The following is a 17,496-nucleotide window of genomic DNA, read 5'->3' as shown; positions in this document are numbered from 1 at the left end:
TAACACGCAAAGCCTTTTTATATCTGCTGCTCTGGTTTTCCACATTTGACAAAATCTTCCTTGTTCTCAGTGTGAAATGATCCCCAACTTCAGATATACCTTTTCGGACTTTTTCCTCCGCCATCGCGGCAACTTTTTAAAACAAAAGGTTGTTTTTTTTTTTATACAGAGACTGTAGTCTGCGTGGAAAAATGATCCCACAAAATCATCCCAACTGTGTTTCTTCTTCTTCTTCTTCTTCATATCGTTGATGCAGATCCTTTTTCCTTCAAAAGTTTCTCCCGATCCCCCCCCGAAAACGTTGATTCTCGTACTCCTACTGCACTTCATATTTGTTTCTCACTTTCAGGTCTTGACACAAACACACTCATGTAAACGTGTCGGATCGTGCAAGTTGTTTTTCGGAGAACAGGCGACGCTCGCTTTTCTCGTCTCGTCTCGTCCGCCGCCGTTGCCGACTGCTGGAACTTTCTGGCATGGCGTCCGATGCTAATTGGTGGGTAAACAGGTCTGGTGTGAGCGCCCCGTCCTCCCCCTCCCCCTCCTCAACCTACTCTTCAATCGCGCGCGCACACACACACACACACACATATGGACATGAGCACAAAAGTACACACAGCCCCCCTGGAACCTCTTGCAGGACCAAATGGCTGGCAATGCCTGGCCGCCATCTCCCGCTGAGCCCTGGTGTGCGCTTTGGTGGCTAAGGCTGCTGTTCAAGCCCAGCGGGTGTTCCGCTCACCCACTCAGACGCGCGCACACACAGTATCCCTGCGTCCCCCTGCACGGCAACGCCACCCGCTTTCACACCCCAGACAGCAGGACAGCAGGAGAAGGCGCACACACACACACACACACACACACATACACACACACACACACAGGCAGGATGGAACAGACAGACGCGGTCACTTTAGAGATGCAGGCCAAGCGCTGCAGGGGAGAAAAGTTTTCACTTGAACTGGAGAATTCTCTCTTCATTAGCGCCTCTTTGGACTTCAGGAAGAGTTGCGTTTATTTGTCATCGCTCGCGCTCTCTCCCCGCCTTTGTAGTTTTTTTTCCCCCCGTTCTTCTGCTCTTTTGTGTGCGTCTGTTGTCGGCGCGCGGCTGGACTTGCTTGAGTTGGAAAGTTTTGCTTCCGACAGACGGGCGGCCAGGATGCGCGCACCTTTTTTTTTTTTTTTTTTTTTTTTTTTTCTACCTGCGCCGTTTGTCGTACGCGTGCAATTGGAGGCAGCCCGTAAAGCGATTCAAGGGTGTGTTTGCATCGCTTTGCGTGCAAACATTCTTCCCTGCTCACTGTTTCCCACTCGTGCCGCAAACATGACGAAGGAAGAAACAGAGTGCAGTTGTTCTACTTTTATTTCGGGGGTTGCTCCGAATTGCCTTCGCCTATTGTCTGACGGTAAAGTCGTGATAACGACATTGTTGCGTTCCAAATGTGCGTTTTGTCATATTTGCTTGTTGATGCAATACAAGAGTAGCTCAGAATACCAGAAACACATTTTTTGTGTGTTTTTAACAAATTTGACCTATAAAGACGATTCTGATTCTGATTTAAAAAAAAAAAAAAAAAAAAAAAAAAAAAGCTCATTTCTTGACATCATCTTTTATTATGTTTTTCTACCATACACTACTATTTTCCTTCAAAGAATTGTTTTCATGTCGCCGGAACGAAGCAATGACATTTCATTTCAGCCCAGTGGGTGTTTGACAGTCCAGATTGACATTCCAGTTGTCGTGAGCATCCTTGTCTTTGTGTGCTGGCGCGTGCAGGGAGGCCAGCGAGACGGCGGCCAGAGCCCACGAGGACGAGATGGCGCGCGCGGCTCGTGCGTGGCGCCAGCGTGAGGGCGAGACGGCGGCGCTGCTGCAGCAAACCGAGGCGCAGCACCTGCAGAGAGGTCGGTAACACCAGAAAGAAGACGCTAGCTCCTTGTCGTCGTCTTCTTGTACGTCGGTGTGCATTGAGGAGGTCCGGCCTCACGCCACGCCTCTCAAAATGAAGGGCGGTGCGCACACAAATTTGTTGGCTTTGCTTTGACAAAAAGATGCACTCGCATCCACTGCCCTCGGATATCGAGAATTGGGTTCTTTGAATGAAGACGTGCGCACGCATGGACACATGTGAAGACTCTCCCTAACTACCCAGGCGAAACCTAGCTGCTCGCTGCCATGAAACATGACCTCCTTGACACCAATTCCATTTTCAACAGATCTTTCATTCATACAGAGCACAAAAAAAAAACGCAAATTGGAGAGTTTTTCAGTGGATAACGGAGGATAGGTTAAAAAAAAAACATGAATAAATATGCAGGGTACTCCTGTTTACGACATATTGTGGTAACGTATATGGAAGCGTGGTGTCAAAGTGGAAAGCGCGCCCGCCTCACAGTCCAGAAATCCAAGTTCCAATCGAATGTGGACTTGTTCCCCCGAGCTTCTTAGTCGATATGTAGGCTGTAGTCCCCCGTGTGGCGAGGAAGGGGAAGTGCGATAGAAAATGGATAGTCGCAGCAGCAAGGCGCCTGCTTGCCTCAAGAAGAGGAAGTGGCGGCGCGGAAGGTGAGCGGGACAGGTCAGAGTGCCCGCTGCGTCCCAGCGGCTGCTGCTCGTACAACTGTCGGACCATCTGGATCCTACTCGTCCTTTTCCTTACCTGTGCTGGTAGCAACAAAGATGGAGGACAGCGGGTGGGAGCGAGGATTGCAAGGGGGGAGCATCGGGTGAGGAACTCGGGGCCTCACTACCATTTGAAAAAATATCCCCATATTGTATTTGTAATACGGGTGTACAGATTTGTGCAAGTTTTTGGAGGAAAGAATTACGAGCGTAAAGTTGTGATTTTATGAGAGAAGAACATTTAAGAATGTTTTCATTCTCGAAAGTCTATCGTAATTGTAATTTCACAATTGGAAAGTATTCATCTTATGAAGAAGAAATGTGCAACTTTACTTGAGCTAGTGCAAATATGAGGAGAACGGGGAAAAAAATACTTTATGATGGGATGAAAATAAATTCGTAAATTGTAATTTTACTTAAAAAAAAAGGTTTACTCGGAATTAGTTGTAGTTTTATCATAGGGGAAAAAAAGCAGTGTTCTGGGAATGAATTGTAATTTTAAGAGGGGGTAAAAAAACATTTTCAGAGGGGTAAAAAAAAATCCCAATTTTGTAGAGTATGTGGAGAAACATGCTGTAATTGTATGAGGGGGAAAAAAAAGGGAAAAAATAATTTTAAAAAATAGTTTGAACATTTTTTTTTAGCAAGACTAAATTCAAATAACTGAGGAAACGAGCACAAATATTTCACGAATGAAAACACGTTTTCACAGGAAAAGTTGCTGTCATTTTAGGAAGGGGAAAAGTTTATTTCACAAAAACACGTCATTTTATAAGGCAAAAAAAAAAATCTAAATGTTACAAGAATAGCATTGCAATTTGATGAGGGAAAAAAGCCGAAAAAGGTCCATTTACACCCCAAAATTGTGAGTTTACATTTATTTTTAAAACAACACATTTTCCAAGTCCACCAAGTGCTTTTGACGACAATCAAGTGCACATGCGAGCTACCGCTGCTCGCACATCTGTGCCACCATCTGGCCCGCCCCGCTCCCCCCTCCCCTCCCTCCTCCTCCACCTTTTCTCTACCTGCGCGTTCCTTCACAACTAGGAGGCCCGCTGCCACTTGCAACCAAAAAAAAAAAAAAAAGGGAATCCAATGGAGCGAGTGAGGTTTGGCGGCAAGAGGAGCCGTAAACAAAGGCTTTGTTTCCTGGCACGTGGCGGTGGCACACATGTTGTCTAAAGAGAGCTGACATCAGAGCACAGCAGGAAACGCCGAGGGAGGGGACTTGGTGGACGTCCTTTAGTCGCTCGCATCACTTCCTCTCGCCGCTCCCGCAGACGAGCGCCGTAATGAGCTTTTTTTTTTTTTTTTTTTTTTCTGCTCTCCTTCCATCCATCCGCCACCTTTTTTCCCAGTTTTTTTAAGTACATGCACACAGAGCTGCCTCGAGATGACATCAGATATTTCTCCCCCTCCCTTGTTCGCTCCCTCCACCCACGCCCCCCCCCCCCCCCCCCCCCCACCCGTGGCTTTGGCTGTTGTTTGTTTCCAGTGCCAGTTCTGCCGGGCTTTCTGTGTCCCAGGGTTCTTTTTGGCCTACGCGCGGCCAGACGCATTCAAAGCCTGCTCGCCTAATTAGCATTCTTCATCGCAACTTTTTCGCACTCTGGCCAAAACTTTACTGTGTGTGTGTGGGGGTGTGCGCGCGCACGTGTGTGTGTGTGTGTGTGTGTGTGTGTGTGTGTGCCCCCACCAGATGAAGCTCGTCAAAGTTAGGCAAGCATCATTACAGACTTGCCATGTTTGGCATGTTCAATCTTTTTATGACGGAAGTCGAATAGAAGAATGATTCATATTCAGCACTGATAAAGGGGATAAAGTCAAGGGCAAAAATGCAGACATATTGCAAGATGAATGTCAAAATAATGCAGGAATGAAATATTTTTTACGCAGGAAAAAGGCTGAAATTTTTAAGGGAAATAAAGGAAAAATACATTTACTTTCAAAAAAGTATAACTATTGTGAGAATGAAGTTTGAAATTCCCATGAGTGGGAAAAAAAGACAAATTACAAGGGAAAAGGAACTTTAGCAAGACTAAAGTAAGAATTTTAGAGAAACGAAACTAATTCTGAGTTTTTTCCCCAAAAATAATTTTACGAGAATGAACTTGCAAGAACAGCAATTTTTATAAAAAAAAACAATCAAGAAAGTCACAGTGAACAACGTCGTTATTTGTTTGACATTATTCCCCTTACAATGAAACTTGTTTTAAAAATTGTAGCATTACAATGACTTTTGGCATTTCACTTTTTTTCCAGCGCAGCTTATTTACTTGAAACAAGTATTTTTTTTTTGCGCTCTCCATTTGTACTGTAGGCAAAGGAAACGAATAGCCCAACTTTTCAAAGACACGCCCTTGTCCTTTTTTTTTTTTTTTTTTTTGATTGTAGCTTGTGCCTGATGGTGCGCGAATGTGCGAGCAGGTGGAGCGCCATCGCCGCCATCCAAAAACGCCGCCATTGTTATTAGTCGTTTGTTGTCCAAGAAGAGCAAACATATGTTGGTGAGCGCGTGGCGGCTGCTTTCAAAGGCGGGATGAAAGCCCGCCGTTGGAGTGCTCAGAAAGAGGAGAAGGCGGCAAAGGGCGCACGGGAGACAACCCGGCCACCTCGTCACATTTTCACGTCGAATGTAAAAACAGATGTACTTTTTGCGACAACTTTTGTGTGCGTTTCACCTCTGAGCGGCCGCCAGCTGGCACCGATTCTATTATTGGTATTGGTATATTGGTACTACTCGTATTCTTTATTGGAGGGCGCAAAAGTGTTTCCTGCGTGTGTTTGTGTGCAGCTGGCGAGCTGGACGGCCTGCTGTCTTCCCAGAATTCCCTCATCAAGAAGCTGAAGGAGGAGTGCCGCACGCTGGGAGCCACGCTGGAGGAGCTGACGGGAAACAGAAGGTCAATAACACAACGACGTGACGAGTGACCAACACTTATGTCCAATTTTGGACAAAAATTGTCATCTTCAGGTCAATGCGGTGTCCGTAATGCGGAAACAGCATTCACGTAGTTTGAAAAAGACCTTACTTAAAAATGCTGCGTGTTACCAAATGCTACATGCTACAATACTGTATTTGCTTCCATAAATTCAGGACTATATTTGCTTTAAATGCTACAACCTACTTAAAAATGCCACATTGCGAACTAAAATGGTACTTTTGACCCAGTAAATGCTACATGCTACGTACTAAAAGCTACGTTTGACAGAGTAAATGCCACATGCTACCTTTGGCTGTGCAATGTTATGCTTCTCAATATAGGTAATCTTATGTCCCGACAGCGATGTATTAAATTTAAAATTATATGGCATGAAGACATTTTTCTCTTTTCTCCATTTTCACACGTATTTCAAGAAAACACAAGAAAGCAAATAAAGAGTCTTAGAACTCAAATAAAGCGCAAATATCCATCGGCCAGATATATACCATTGAAAATATCTCCTGAAATAGTTTCCAAGGAATGCTATAAAGTGCAAAAAAAACAAACAAATACTGCAAACGGTCCAGGACCCTCAATAGCGGCGAGCAAGGAGGGCAACTTGTCATCCGAAACAACAATATAAGTTTGAGGGTGACCACTAGCTAGCTGCTGGATGCTAGCGCCGACACGCTCCGTGTTCCCTTCCTGCCTGACCTGTTTTTTTTTCCTCGTTCAACCTGATGCTAGTGTAGTCACAGCAGGCCCGCCTGCCTCTCCATCTGCCGCGCCGATGACCGTGCCTGTTGTTGTTTGTTGCGTGCGGACGTTCCGTCCACATGCGTGTACGGCGCTGACCCTGGGCCCAGCGTTCTGTCAGCTGTTGGAGCTGCGCTGCGCATTAGTCACATGACGGCCTCCAATCTGGCCCTGACAGACCGCCCGCGCTGGCTTCACCAGCCACCGCACACATCCGCACACACACACGTGCAGACACACAAACGCACCGGAGAAGGCTCCAAACTCATCAACGCCGTATTCCTTAAGTGCACTTTCTTCTGTGGCATTTCATGCACATACTGGAGTGTGTGTGTGTGTGTGGGCGTGTGTGTGTGTGTGTGTGTGTGGGCCTCTGGCTGTTTGAGCCTGGCTGTCCAAGCCAAGTGTAGCGGTTAAAGTCCTGCTGGACAGCTACAGTGACAATGCGCTGTTGAAGCAGAAAATGGGCTACGGGTGCCCTCGAGGTTCATGTGCACCTCACACATTTGGGACCCTTTTCACCTTGCGCCTTGAGTGTATCGAAATCGGTTGATATTTTTCATGAATACAAAATCGCCGATCGGGTGCAATGGCGCCATCCGTCAGTGACGTCATCGATCGGATCCGCCAAATAAGACTAAATAAGACGAATTCCTTCTGTGCTGCCGTAGTGTCGGTGCGAGCCCGAAAGCTGATCTCGTTTTTAGCTTTGTCGGCTGTCTTGTGAGCGGGAAGCTTTTGTGCTGGTCGACGCGGAGCGTAAGAGCGTTTTGTGTATTTTTTGTGCCGTCAACCCATTCAAATGTTTTAACGAATTCATCGCAAGATTTTCCATAATTGATCGCGATTAATCGTATTTCTCAATTACATTTTTTTGGAAAGGGTATTTACCTGAGGAAAATCGTGGAATTCATATGGAAAAAAAATTCAAAGTTGATTTTGATTTAAAGATTGTTCTAATAGCTCTCTTTGATCCTTCAAAACGATTCTTTTCCTGTAAAATACAACTGTTGAACGACACTCCAAAGACCTACGACCAATATGCTATTTGAATTTGGCTTTGCAAAGTGTGCAAATGATTTTGGATTTTTCCGATGAGCCCTCGAGCAACTTTTTGAAGTGAAACGACGTCAAAGTCGTTCTTAGCGACAGTGACTCTCCTCTAATTAAAATTGAGTTAACTGAGTTCATTTTTTTAATGCGTTATATAATTTGAATGAATCTCCGTAGTTAATGCTTTAACTTTGACAGCCCTAGTATTTTGTTTTTCAACTGTTAAAAATGGCGAAATCAATTGTATTTACAATTTGAGGAAAAAAAAAAAAAAAGCTACAGTATGTGAGTGTGTGTGTTATTTATTTAATGTTAACATCTCTTTAATTCCAAATAGCTTTTCGTAAATGACAAGAACGTCCGGCCACGCTCTTTCAGCCAATCACCGATGCAACCGGCAGGCTGGCCTGTTGTTTGAACTGACACGCAAGATTGTTAACAGACGCACAAAACGTTAGCTAAACGAGGATACGAGATATACTGCGGTCTCACGAACGTGAGTTGAGCTGCTCTCAAAAAACGACAAAACAGCCTCCCGAACATTTAACGAGGAAACTCTTCTTGGAGTGAAAAAAAACTCCCGCAAATTACAAGACAAAGTTGCTGTTTTATGAGAGCAAACGCAGTCATTTTACAAGTGAAAAAAAAAAAGCCCCAAAAAACGGGCACGACGACTAAGGCTAATCAAGTCAGCAAATTACATGAAAAAAGTTGCCGTGACTAGAAAAGACGCCCGCTTTATTGCCACATTAAAAGGACTTTTTAATGACTTGATTTGTGTAAAATGCAGCTTACTCCTTGTTTTGTTTTATTTTTTCCTTTATGACTTTTGCCTCGCAACATTGAAACGTTCTCCTTTTTTTTCAGTTTTGTTTTTTTTCTTGCCGTGCGTGTAGGCGGCAAGTGGAGCAGCTGGCTGTGGTGAATCAACACCTTCAGGACACAGTGAAGAATATGAGAGCACGCTGCTCCGACATGGAGAAACAATGCGTTCAGCACGGACGCGTGCACCATACCATGAAGAACAGGTACGCGCACACACAGTGAAAGAACAAATACGCGCGCGTAGGCTGGAGTCATGGACATTAGACGCCAAAGAAAAAGCCGAGTTCATCCTTTGATGCTTGCTGAACTGGGCTGATGTCGTAGAAATACATACCGTATGTATGAATGAATAATACGTTTGGCGGGAGTATGGCTATCGTCCTACGAAAAAAAAAGTTGTAATATTATAAGATGAAGGACGTATGTCGCATCTGTCATGTGATGAAAGTAAAGGTGTCATTTTGAGAGCAAAAAGGTGAGAAATTTGAAAGTTGAAATATTTTCAGAATCAAGTTGTGATTTTATGAGAATACAACTGAGCCAAGTATTAGTCACAGTTGCAATTGAAACCAAATAGATACAATATTTCCAGAATAAAGTTGGAATTTTACAACGAAAGGTGGAATATTGCAGGAATGAAGTTGCAATATTACAGGAAGCTACAGTCGTTTTATTCGTAGAAAAAGACGTAGTTTTAAATTCATCTTTTTTTTTTTTTTTTTAAACGAGAATTCCGAATGTTCTGAGCCAAAGTAAAACAAGTGTACCAATGACGAAACAAATGAAATCCTGCTCCTTTTTTTCCACGCAAAAGCGCTTTCAAGACTTCACACGGACAAAGCTGCACTATTACAAGACTAAATCCATCGCACGACAATAAATCCATATTATGACACGAAAGCTACAATTCCGAGTTGATTGTCTCGCTGACATTATTTTCATCCTCTTAACACCTCAATCTTGACATTTTGAAATGACTTTGACGTGTTGCTTTGCATGTTTCATTCTTTTAATTTTTTTCTCTTTAAACAGCCAACAAAGCGTGGGTCCCCCCCAACCAACCCCCCCCCCCAAAAAAAAACATAAAAACAAAACGTCCAACCGTCCGATGCATAAACGATGAAGTTTATAGATAATTCTCTAAGTGCTTAAAGTGCTTCCATATTTGTCTTTGGCTGCACTACTTCAGTCTTTGTGTGCGTGCGTGCGTGCGCGTGCGCGTGTGTGTGTGCGCGAGAGTCTCCACAGGGGCGCTTGGCATGTCGCCTGCCTCTGCCCATGTGGCCCAGAGTGTGTGTGGGTGTAGTCGTCCCACTCTGTAGGAGCTCTACAGCAGCACCTCACCTAGACGCACACACACACACACACGCGCACACTTCACCTCGCACTGACTAACCGGTGAACCTGTGGCCGAGCGGAGCAACATAAGCAAAAGTTGAGCGCGTGGCAGCTGCCTGCACAAAACGATATCGTTCGTCAAGAAGGTATCGTTTTTGGGCGTGCGCGTGCGCTCGCGCATCCTCGGGAGGCTCGGCTGAGCGGGAGCTCGGCTGCCAAGCGCGGATGGGCCGGGAAGCTGGCGCCCAAACTTGGCGTCGCCTTCCCCGGCTGAACTATGCTAATCAGCGTTGGCATTTCGCGCGTTTGACACGTGGCTCGGTGGATGAATCCTCCTGCTAGTTGTCAACATTTTGGGGGCTGACCACACTTTTTCTTTTGTCGGCTTTTTTTTTTTTTGCTTTGCTTGTCTCCATGTTGCGGAATTTCTTGCTTCTTGAGTTTGAGTTTCTCATGGACGTGCTTACTGTCTTGTAGCGTTTGCTGCTTGTTGCCTTTTGGTGGCTTCCCGTGAGAATTAGCGCAGCTTGCAAAAGTTGTGCAACTCCAATTTTTTGTATTAAATTGTTGACATTTGCATTTCATGCAACTGTTTGCGTACTTGCAGTTTGCCACTCAGGCATTCACCTATTCACAGATTTTTTTTGTTCAACATTTTTTAAAAGATTTTTTTCCAACAATTTTGGAGGGGGAGCAAACCTAATTTTTCACAGAAGACGTTTTGGGTTTCAAAACATTCTTTTTTACAATAGCCTTCCATTACACGGCCTTTTTGTATACATTTTTTTGTATACTTTTCAATACATAGTAACGTACATACTTTTCATATATAGGCATATATACTCACATAGGTAACAACGATTAACCAATTAATCGATGATCCAAAAATTGTCCAAATCCTTTCAGCCTCTGTGAAAGCAGACAATTCTGTTTGTTTTTTCAAAAGAAGACATTTGCCGCCATTTGCAAACATCTGCTTTGACTTGAGAAAACAACCATCGACACTTTTGCCGATTTTCTGACCGATCTCGCTGACCAAACTCGTAATTGGATCATCCTTCATTTACATTGGTGCCTTTCACGCTCTCCCAATTTCAAACAATGTCCTGCTTTTGAATATAGCGATAGAAATGTAAATATGTTTTTTCAATTGGATTCTTCGATTAATCAACAAAATAATCGACAGATTAATTGATTATTAAAATCACCGTTCCTTGCAGCCTGACCCACGTGTAATACATAATTCATATGCTCTACGTACCGTATTGGTACAGTTTGGTAGATGGCGCCTTGTAGCGAGAAGTGTCTTTTTTTTTTTTTTTTTCTGCGACGTTGTTCATCTGCGATTGAAAGTTTGAGTGACAGCAAAACTAGCGGCTCGGTGTCGGTCACTGATGAAAAGTAGACGCAAAACTCGGCACAGTGCACAACAATTGTTTGCCATTGGACGGTGGTATCGATTGGCGTACGATTGCAGTAACGATGACGGCAATGCGCACAATGTGTCGCCGTCGTTACGTGTCTTGGACTCCATAAATGTTATATTACCGGATTCCCTTGAACGCCTCGCGGGCCGCCCTGAGGCCTTTCAAGTTGTAAGGACGCGAACAAGTTGAGCGGGCGGGCGAGCGAGCGAGCGGCCTCGTCACCATCCAGCGCCTTCTTACTGCCCCCCCCCCCCCCAACCCCCCCAACTTGTCTTTCCTCCCCTCACCGCAATCTGTGCCGCGAAGAGCTAAACATTTGGAAAATCAGCTTGATGTATTTTTACCGGGCCAAGCCGGCTGCCAAACGTCACAGGGGTTTTTTAACACACACTTCATTATTTATTTGACTATTTTTGTGTTGTTTACGTGCTGGGGAGGAGGAGGAGGGGGAAGCGGCCGAGGGTGCTTCCAAAGCAACATGGAGCATATTATTGTAACACATTGTTCATTATCACCGTTAAAAATCTTTTTTTGTATTTGATGCATCTCAGGAGCTGTTAGGTTTTGCAGGTGTACCTAATCAAGGGTCTTACTTCAAACTCGAATGACGGCGAAGCCACATTTTTTCTTTCCCTCCAAAATATTTCATCGAGTCACCTTTGAAATGTTGAACGTTACCGGATATTATTACACAATTTCAATTTTTTAATTTTTTTTTTTTAAGTTGACTTATGATGTTCTAATTTGATTAAAAATGCGAATGTTCCAAATGATCATATTATTTTTTATTTGGAAATGAATGGAAAATAAGGACAAATTCATTCAAATGATTATAAAACAAAAACTGAAATGGTGAATGTTACACAAAATAGTCTTTTGAATGAAAAATGTACAAAATAAATACATTTTCAAATTATGTTTAAAGTTACAAGAGATGTCATTTTTTTAATGCAAAAATCTCAATCCAAAATGATATAATAACTATCTAAATGAGTATTTAAATGTGAATGTCCCTAGCGATGCTTTTTTTTGGTCATTATTAAAAAAGTCACAAGATAGCCTTCAATGAATTCAAAAGAACACTTAACAATTTTAGCCACGACTCTTTAAAACAACAACAAAGCAACATTTTTCAGGAGCCTTAAAGGTTGATTCGAAACGAGGTGGCGACTTTTGAATGCTTTTTCTTCTTCTTTTCCAAATGAAGTCACGTTGCCTGTTGACTTCCACGCCGGTCGCGATCCCTTTCTGCATCCAGCACAAATTTCAACGCGAGCCAAAAGCAAACAAAATCTTGACCGCTCAACCTTGATGTCTTTTCCCTCTCGTCCATTTTCTTCCGACGCATGCTGTGTCCGCAGCGGCCTCCTGCTGCCCTCCTCCTCCTCCTCCTCCTCCTCCTCCTCCTCTTCTTCTTCCTCCCACCCTCCTCCCCCTCCTTCCCTCCCTCCCTCCCTCCTCCTCCTCTTGGTCTCCTTCTGTCACTCGTCTTCTCGCCGCTAATTCCTCTTTGCTGCGCCCAACAAACCTTTAGTCGGCGCACAGCTGCTCGCCGGCCGCCTCGCCAATTAAGCACCACGCACACGCGTAGGTCACACACATGCGCGAAGATCCACTACACTGCCTATGTAGCGCGAGTGCGCGCGCGCGCGCGCGTGGAGCAACGTGGAGAGTACGCGCAGATGTGCGTGTGGATCCACAGGCTCGGATGGGCCATATGGCCTCCGCGAACAAGGATGGTGCGTGCGTCTGGAAGGAGGGATGGCGGCCCATGTGCGCCATGAGCTGTGCAAGCAGTTGTTCAAGTGTGTGTGGGCGCGTGTGTGTGGGCGCGCGCGCAGCAGAGGCTCCAGGAGATTGCTTAATGGAACAAATGGTCGCGACGGGCCGCGGGAAGAAGGAACAGGCTCGCTGCTACCGCCGGCGCGCCACGAGCCCCGCGGGCCGAGGGCTGCTTCATCTGGGCGCCTGCCGCGCACGCACGCACGCACGCACGCACACACGCACACATGCGCAACGCACACGCTCACAATGTGCTGCCATGCCCCAGAAGCTAGAAGGACACGGCTTCTTACGGAAACTTTTCATTTGCAAATGAAGTTGGCAGCGGTTGAGAACATGAGACTCATCTTTGTGTGCGTGCGTGTGTGTGTGTGTGTGTCTTAATGAGACCTTGTGCGCGCGTCCGTTCAAGGATAATAAGAAAGATGAAGCGTTTGCTCTAGTTTATAGCCGCCTGTAGTCTGTTTCATTGTTTTGAAGTGATTTTTTTTTTTTTTTTTTTTTGTCAGGGGGAGGATTATTTACAATACAATGAAGCTCGTTTGTTGCACGGGATGCGTTGGAGACCCGCGTTATTAGGTGAAAATGTTCCTGTTCATGTCAAAGCGCATTTCGGCTTGTTCAAATAGACTTTTGCAAGTGTTTCCGAGCACCTCTTCTCACTCCTGCGGCCCGGCTCCCAAAAGAGGCGCGGCGTGCTTGCTTCAAATTGTTTGGGAACTCCCGTTTACCGCAAAACGAAAACATGACAGGAGAGAATTGAACGCAGCCGCTTCGTTGGCTGGTGATTTTTCTCTCTGGAGTAAAGTTAAATACGAAAGGATTTGAGTCGGACAAATATTGGAATCAGCAAAGGCCTGGGAAAAAAAAAAAAAAATCCATATCGGTTCGGCCGTTGTTCAGAAGGCGTCCATCCACTCGAGTGAACGAGACCTCCTCTTCCCACATTGCTCTCCTTCTCAATGCTGTGCATTTCATTTGATTTGTTTGAGCGTTTCAGACGCTGCGACTTTGCCGCTTTGCTTCAGCACTGCACACGCGGCACATGCTCGCCGCTCCTGTCCTCACCTCGAGATGGCGCGCGTCCCTCGTCCCGCCCTTCCTTCCTCCCTCGCCGCCGCCGCCGTTTCCACGCCCACCTCGGCGCAGATTTGCAGGCTGGCAGCAGCGAGGCGGCGCAAGTGGCCGGAGGCCCGACAAGCCGCAAAGTCAGCGAGGACGCCTCGTAAAAAGGCAACCTGCTGCTGCTGCTTGAACGACAACAGTTGCGCAACGTTTTAAGGCACACTTTAAGACGAAGACGCGCCACTTCTGCTCCATTCTTTGGCTCCGAAGCTGGCAGCATCCGACAGTGCTTAGCTGAAAATGGTGCTTAAAAATAATTGAGAAATTAGGTGAATTATTCAGTCATGTTTCCCCCCCCCCACATTTGGCACAAAATACTTCAAATCCGCCCCCCAACTGAAATTGACCAGTTTACCTACTAGTACTTTGGATCTTAAAACAATTCAACAAAGTGATGGTGGCGACTGTAATTGAAATTAATTTGAAGATTATTATTACCACACAATCTCATTTTTTTTGTCTTTATTCGGGATGGGCGAGGAGCAGCTCCCGCCGCCAGGCCGATAGCGGCCTTCTTGTAAGGTCAAATCTGACATGGCAGCAAGTCCTCCTCAACAGTAGTTGGCGCTGTACCGTTGCCGCAGTGTGAATCGTCACCTGCGTCAGAAGCAAAAAGTCTTTGGTCACAATTTTTCAGCCTTTTGGCCCCCCCCCACCCCCCCCGCCCGGCATATCCTCGTACTTACATATGACAATGTAACGACAACATGATAGTTTGAGCAAAAGTTTGACTTCAAGCCGTCGTGTCATCAACGGTATTTATGCTAGTTAGCGCAGCCGACACGGGAAGTTTTGCTCATCTGTTTCGCGGCGTCGGCCAGGCGGGTTTACGGTTTAATTCTCATCCCATCGACGCAATATGAATCGGAATAGCGCGTTTACCCTAGCGGGGACCCAAACGATATATTTTAGTCCTAAAAGATTTCAGGTTTAGTTGAAATACAGTTGACACGCGTTTATTGACCCGAGAGAACACGACGCACACGCGCGCAAGCCATAATCGAGTGCGAGATGAAAATGTCAGCGTGTTTGCAAAATGTCACCACACATGTCGGGCATGTTAGCTTAGCAACAACTGGCGTGACAGACTGGTGGCTATGACCTGCAGGCACACTTATGTAGCATTCGGCGTGTGTGCGCGCGCGCGGCAGCTGCAGTCACGGCGCCCCTGGCGGCGTCTTTGCAACCAGGCGTGCCTGCTCTCCAACCCCCTTGCCCACCCGACGCGCACACACAATCAAGAGATACATGATTTCCTCAAAGAATGTCCGTCCTTTGGATAAAATGCGGTTTGTTTACCTTGACTTACAAGTGTCCAACTGAACCTATGACAAAAGTAATTCAACTTTGCGTATTTCAAACAACCGCATAGCATTAGCTAATGCAAAGCATTAGCCAGCATTCATGTAGCACTAGTTCTCTTTCAGCAGCGGACGTGTTGATGGACACTTCTTTATCCTCTGCGAAGAACGATTGATTTTTTTTTTACTGCAGCTTACTGAGTGGCTTGTGAAATTCTTCATGTAGGACTCTCGCTAACATTTTGACATTTGTTTGTAAGGCTCGCACAGCCTTTGGCGTGACGTCGGCTTACTTTTGCTCCTAAAACGTCTTTGAGCCTTCACAAGTGCACCGATATCAGCCGTCAAATTTGGAGTAGGCACCAATTTCGCAATGTCATTGAAGTAGCAAGTGGTCTTTGAAGTGCTCGTCACTATGCCCTCCGGTGGTCAAAATGAGCAAGAGCAGGTAACCGTTGGACTCCCCCGCCCCCCCCGGCCGGGCCGCTTCTGGCCTGCTGGCCCCGAGTTGGCAGCATGACAGCCTAGTGGACACTCGCAGGTTTTGTCTTGAGACGACACCCTGAACATTCTTTTTAGCGTTAGCGATTGAACTGCGCAAACTTGCCCAAAATGATCGCTGCGCGTGTGTGTGTGTAGCCCACTTGAGCCCCTTTCGATTCCTTTATGACCTTTTCTGCCATGTCAGCATATTGACGTGGTGACGATCTGCTTGAAATCACAGGGAGACTTTTCCGCCACACAAATGTGACTTTTGATGTGTGTGTGTGTGTGTGTGTGTTTTTTCCCGCATTCCTTTTAGCATTTGTTTCCCCTCGGACAGCCCCGGCCCGCGGGACATGTCGCACTCCCACCTGTAAATAAACACGGCCACAAACAAACACTTTGTATCGACACTAGCTGTGGGCTACCGCTCACGTATGCCACTGAGAGAGTGTGCGCGTGTGTGTGTGTGTGTGTGTGTGTTGTGGTTAGAAGTGCAGTGTGTCATTATCAAGACTGTCAGGGGAAATTACTGCACAGTGCCCCCCAGCTAAACCTGCTTAGATTTTTGACTGCTGTCACACACAAACACAAACACACACACACACACACACGCACGTATGCGCACGCACGCACGCACACACACACACATACACGTTGTGTCCAGGAAGTGGGGTCCTTTCACAGGTCAAATGTCCCCACAGTGACAATTGTCATTGTTTATTGCAGACACTGATCCATCCAAGTTTATTTACAGATCTAGCCATTGTGCGCATGTGTGTGCGCGCGCATGAGGCATTAAGCCACATTAAGGCCTAATTAATGGATGAGTGTGCTAGTGGCTGTAACACGCACACACACAGCACATCAGCTCACAATGGAAAGCATGAAAGGTCACACTTGATTTCCAGTTTGCCCGCGTTTTTGCGTGTTTGTGGCAATTTGACATCCACCGTTTTTCAAGATCAAAACAAGTGGCAGTTAAAGAGTATTTTTCACTCAAATTGTTGGCAAACAATAGAACCCCCCAAATAGTCAAAAGGAAAAGTTGCAAAATATTTTCAAAAAAGAATTGGCACACAAAACAAAAATGACAAAAAAGTCAAACAAAAATAAATGAATAAAATTCAATATTTGCTTCTTTTGCCATGGCCAGCATACTTTGTGTGTCAGTCAATAATTGTGTGTGTGTTTTGTAGGCTTCAACAGTTGGACCGCCACTGTCAGAGCAGCGCCCAGCAGGTGTGTGAGCTGCTGGCCAAACAGAACCACGTGATGATCAACCACACACAACCACTCCACGACTAACACACGCACGTATGTCAAAGTGTGTGTGTGTGTGAGACTAACTGAATTTCTGAGCGCGTTTCAGCCAGCGCGTCAGCGGTTGTAGTTTTCGATTCTTTTTTCCATTTCTACTCGTTGAGTTTGATGTGACGGTTTAGAAGAGTTACAACATATTGAGTTTCAAACGTGCATTTGTTTCTCTTGTGTTTAAAACGGGATCGCAACTATGCAGATTCATAAAGCTTTTTACATGCTGGAATAGAAGAAATATATATACAGTATATTTTTTAATAAAGCTGTTTTTCAAAATTGCCATTGTTTTTTTTTCCATGTTCTATTTGTTTCAATTTTAATACTCACTTACTACAAAATGGTTTTAAAATTCTTTTTGTATTACCCCTTCCCATCTTAACTTGGATTTTTTTAACCCAAAAAGGGAACATATTAATTGCAATTTTAATTCCCCATGAAGACAAAGAGGTTCTTCACTGTAGTGAAACTGTGAGAGAAGGAAAACAATGTGCATCCTTTCTATGAAGTGTACACTTTTTCTTTTTTTTTAAAGGTTG

At 45.3% G+C, this 17,496-nt stretch overlaps 1 protein-coding gene across 1 annotated transcript in view; it reads left to right on the top strand.

The window, feature by feature from the left end:
• sdccag8 (SHH signaling and ciliogenesis regulator sdccag8) overlaps window positions 1-17,239 on the top strand; it is a 39,886-nt gene extending 22,647 nt beyond the window's left edge. The window contains exons 14-17 of the mRNA XM_086045403.1: window positions 1,778-1,905; window positions 5,421-5,529; window positions 8,256-8,387; window positions 16,840-17,239. Of these exons, the coding sequence (XP_085901529.1) occupies window positions 1,778-1,905; window positions 5,421-5,529; window positions 8,256-8,387; window positions 16,840-16,948 (478 nt within the window). The 3' untranslated portion in view covers window positions 16,949-17,239. The remainder of the gene's footprint in view (window positions 1-1,777; window positions 1,906-5,420; window positions 5,530-8,255; window positions 8,388-16,839) is intronic.
• Window positions 17,240-17,496: the final 257 nt, after the last annotated feature.

The sequence above is a fragment of the Filicampus tigris genome, chromosome 11 (assembly GCF_054856515.1).
Source record: "Filicampus tigris isolate MCC_2025a chromosome 11, RoL_Ftig_1.0, whole genome shotgun sequence".
NCBI lineage: Eukaryota > Metazoa > Chordata > Actinopteri > Syngnathiformes > Syngnathidae > Filicampus > Filicampus tigris.
Note: the sequence above shows the minus strand (reverse complement) of the source record. Positions and strands in the feature narration are given on the sequence as shown.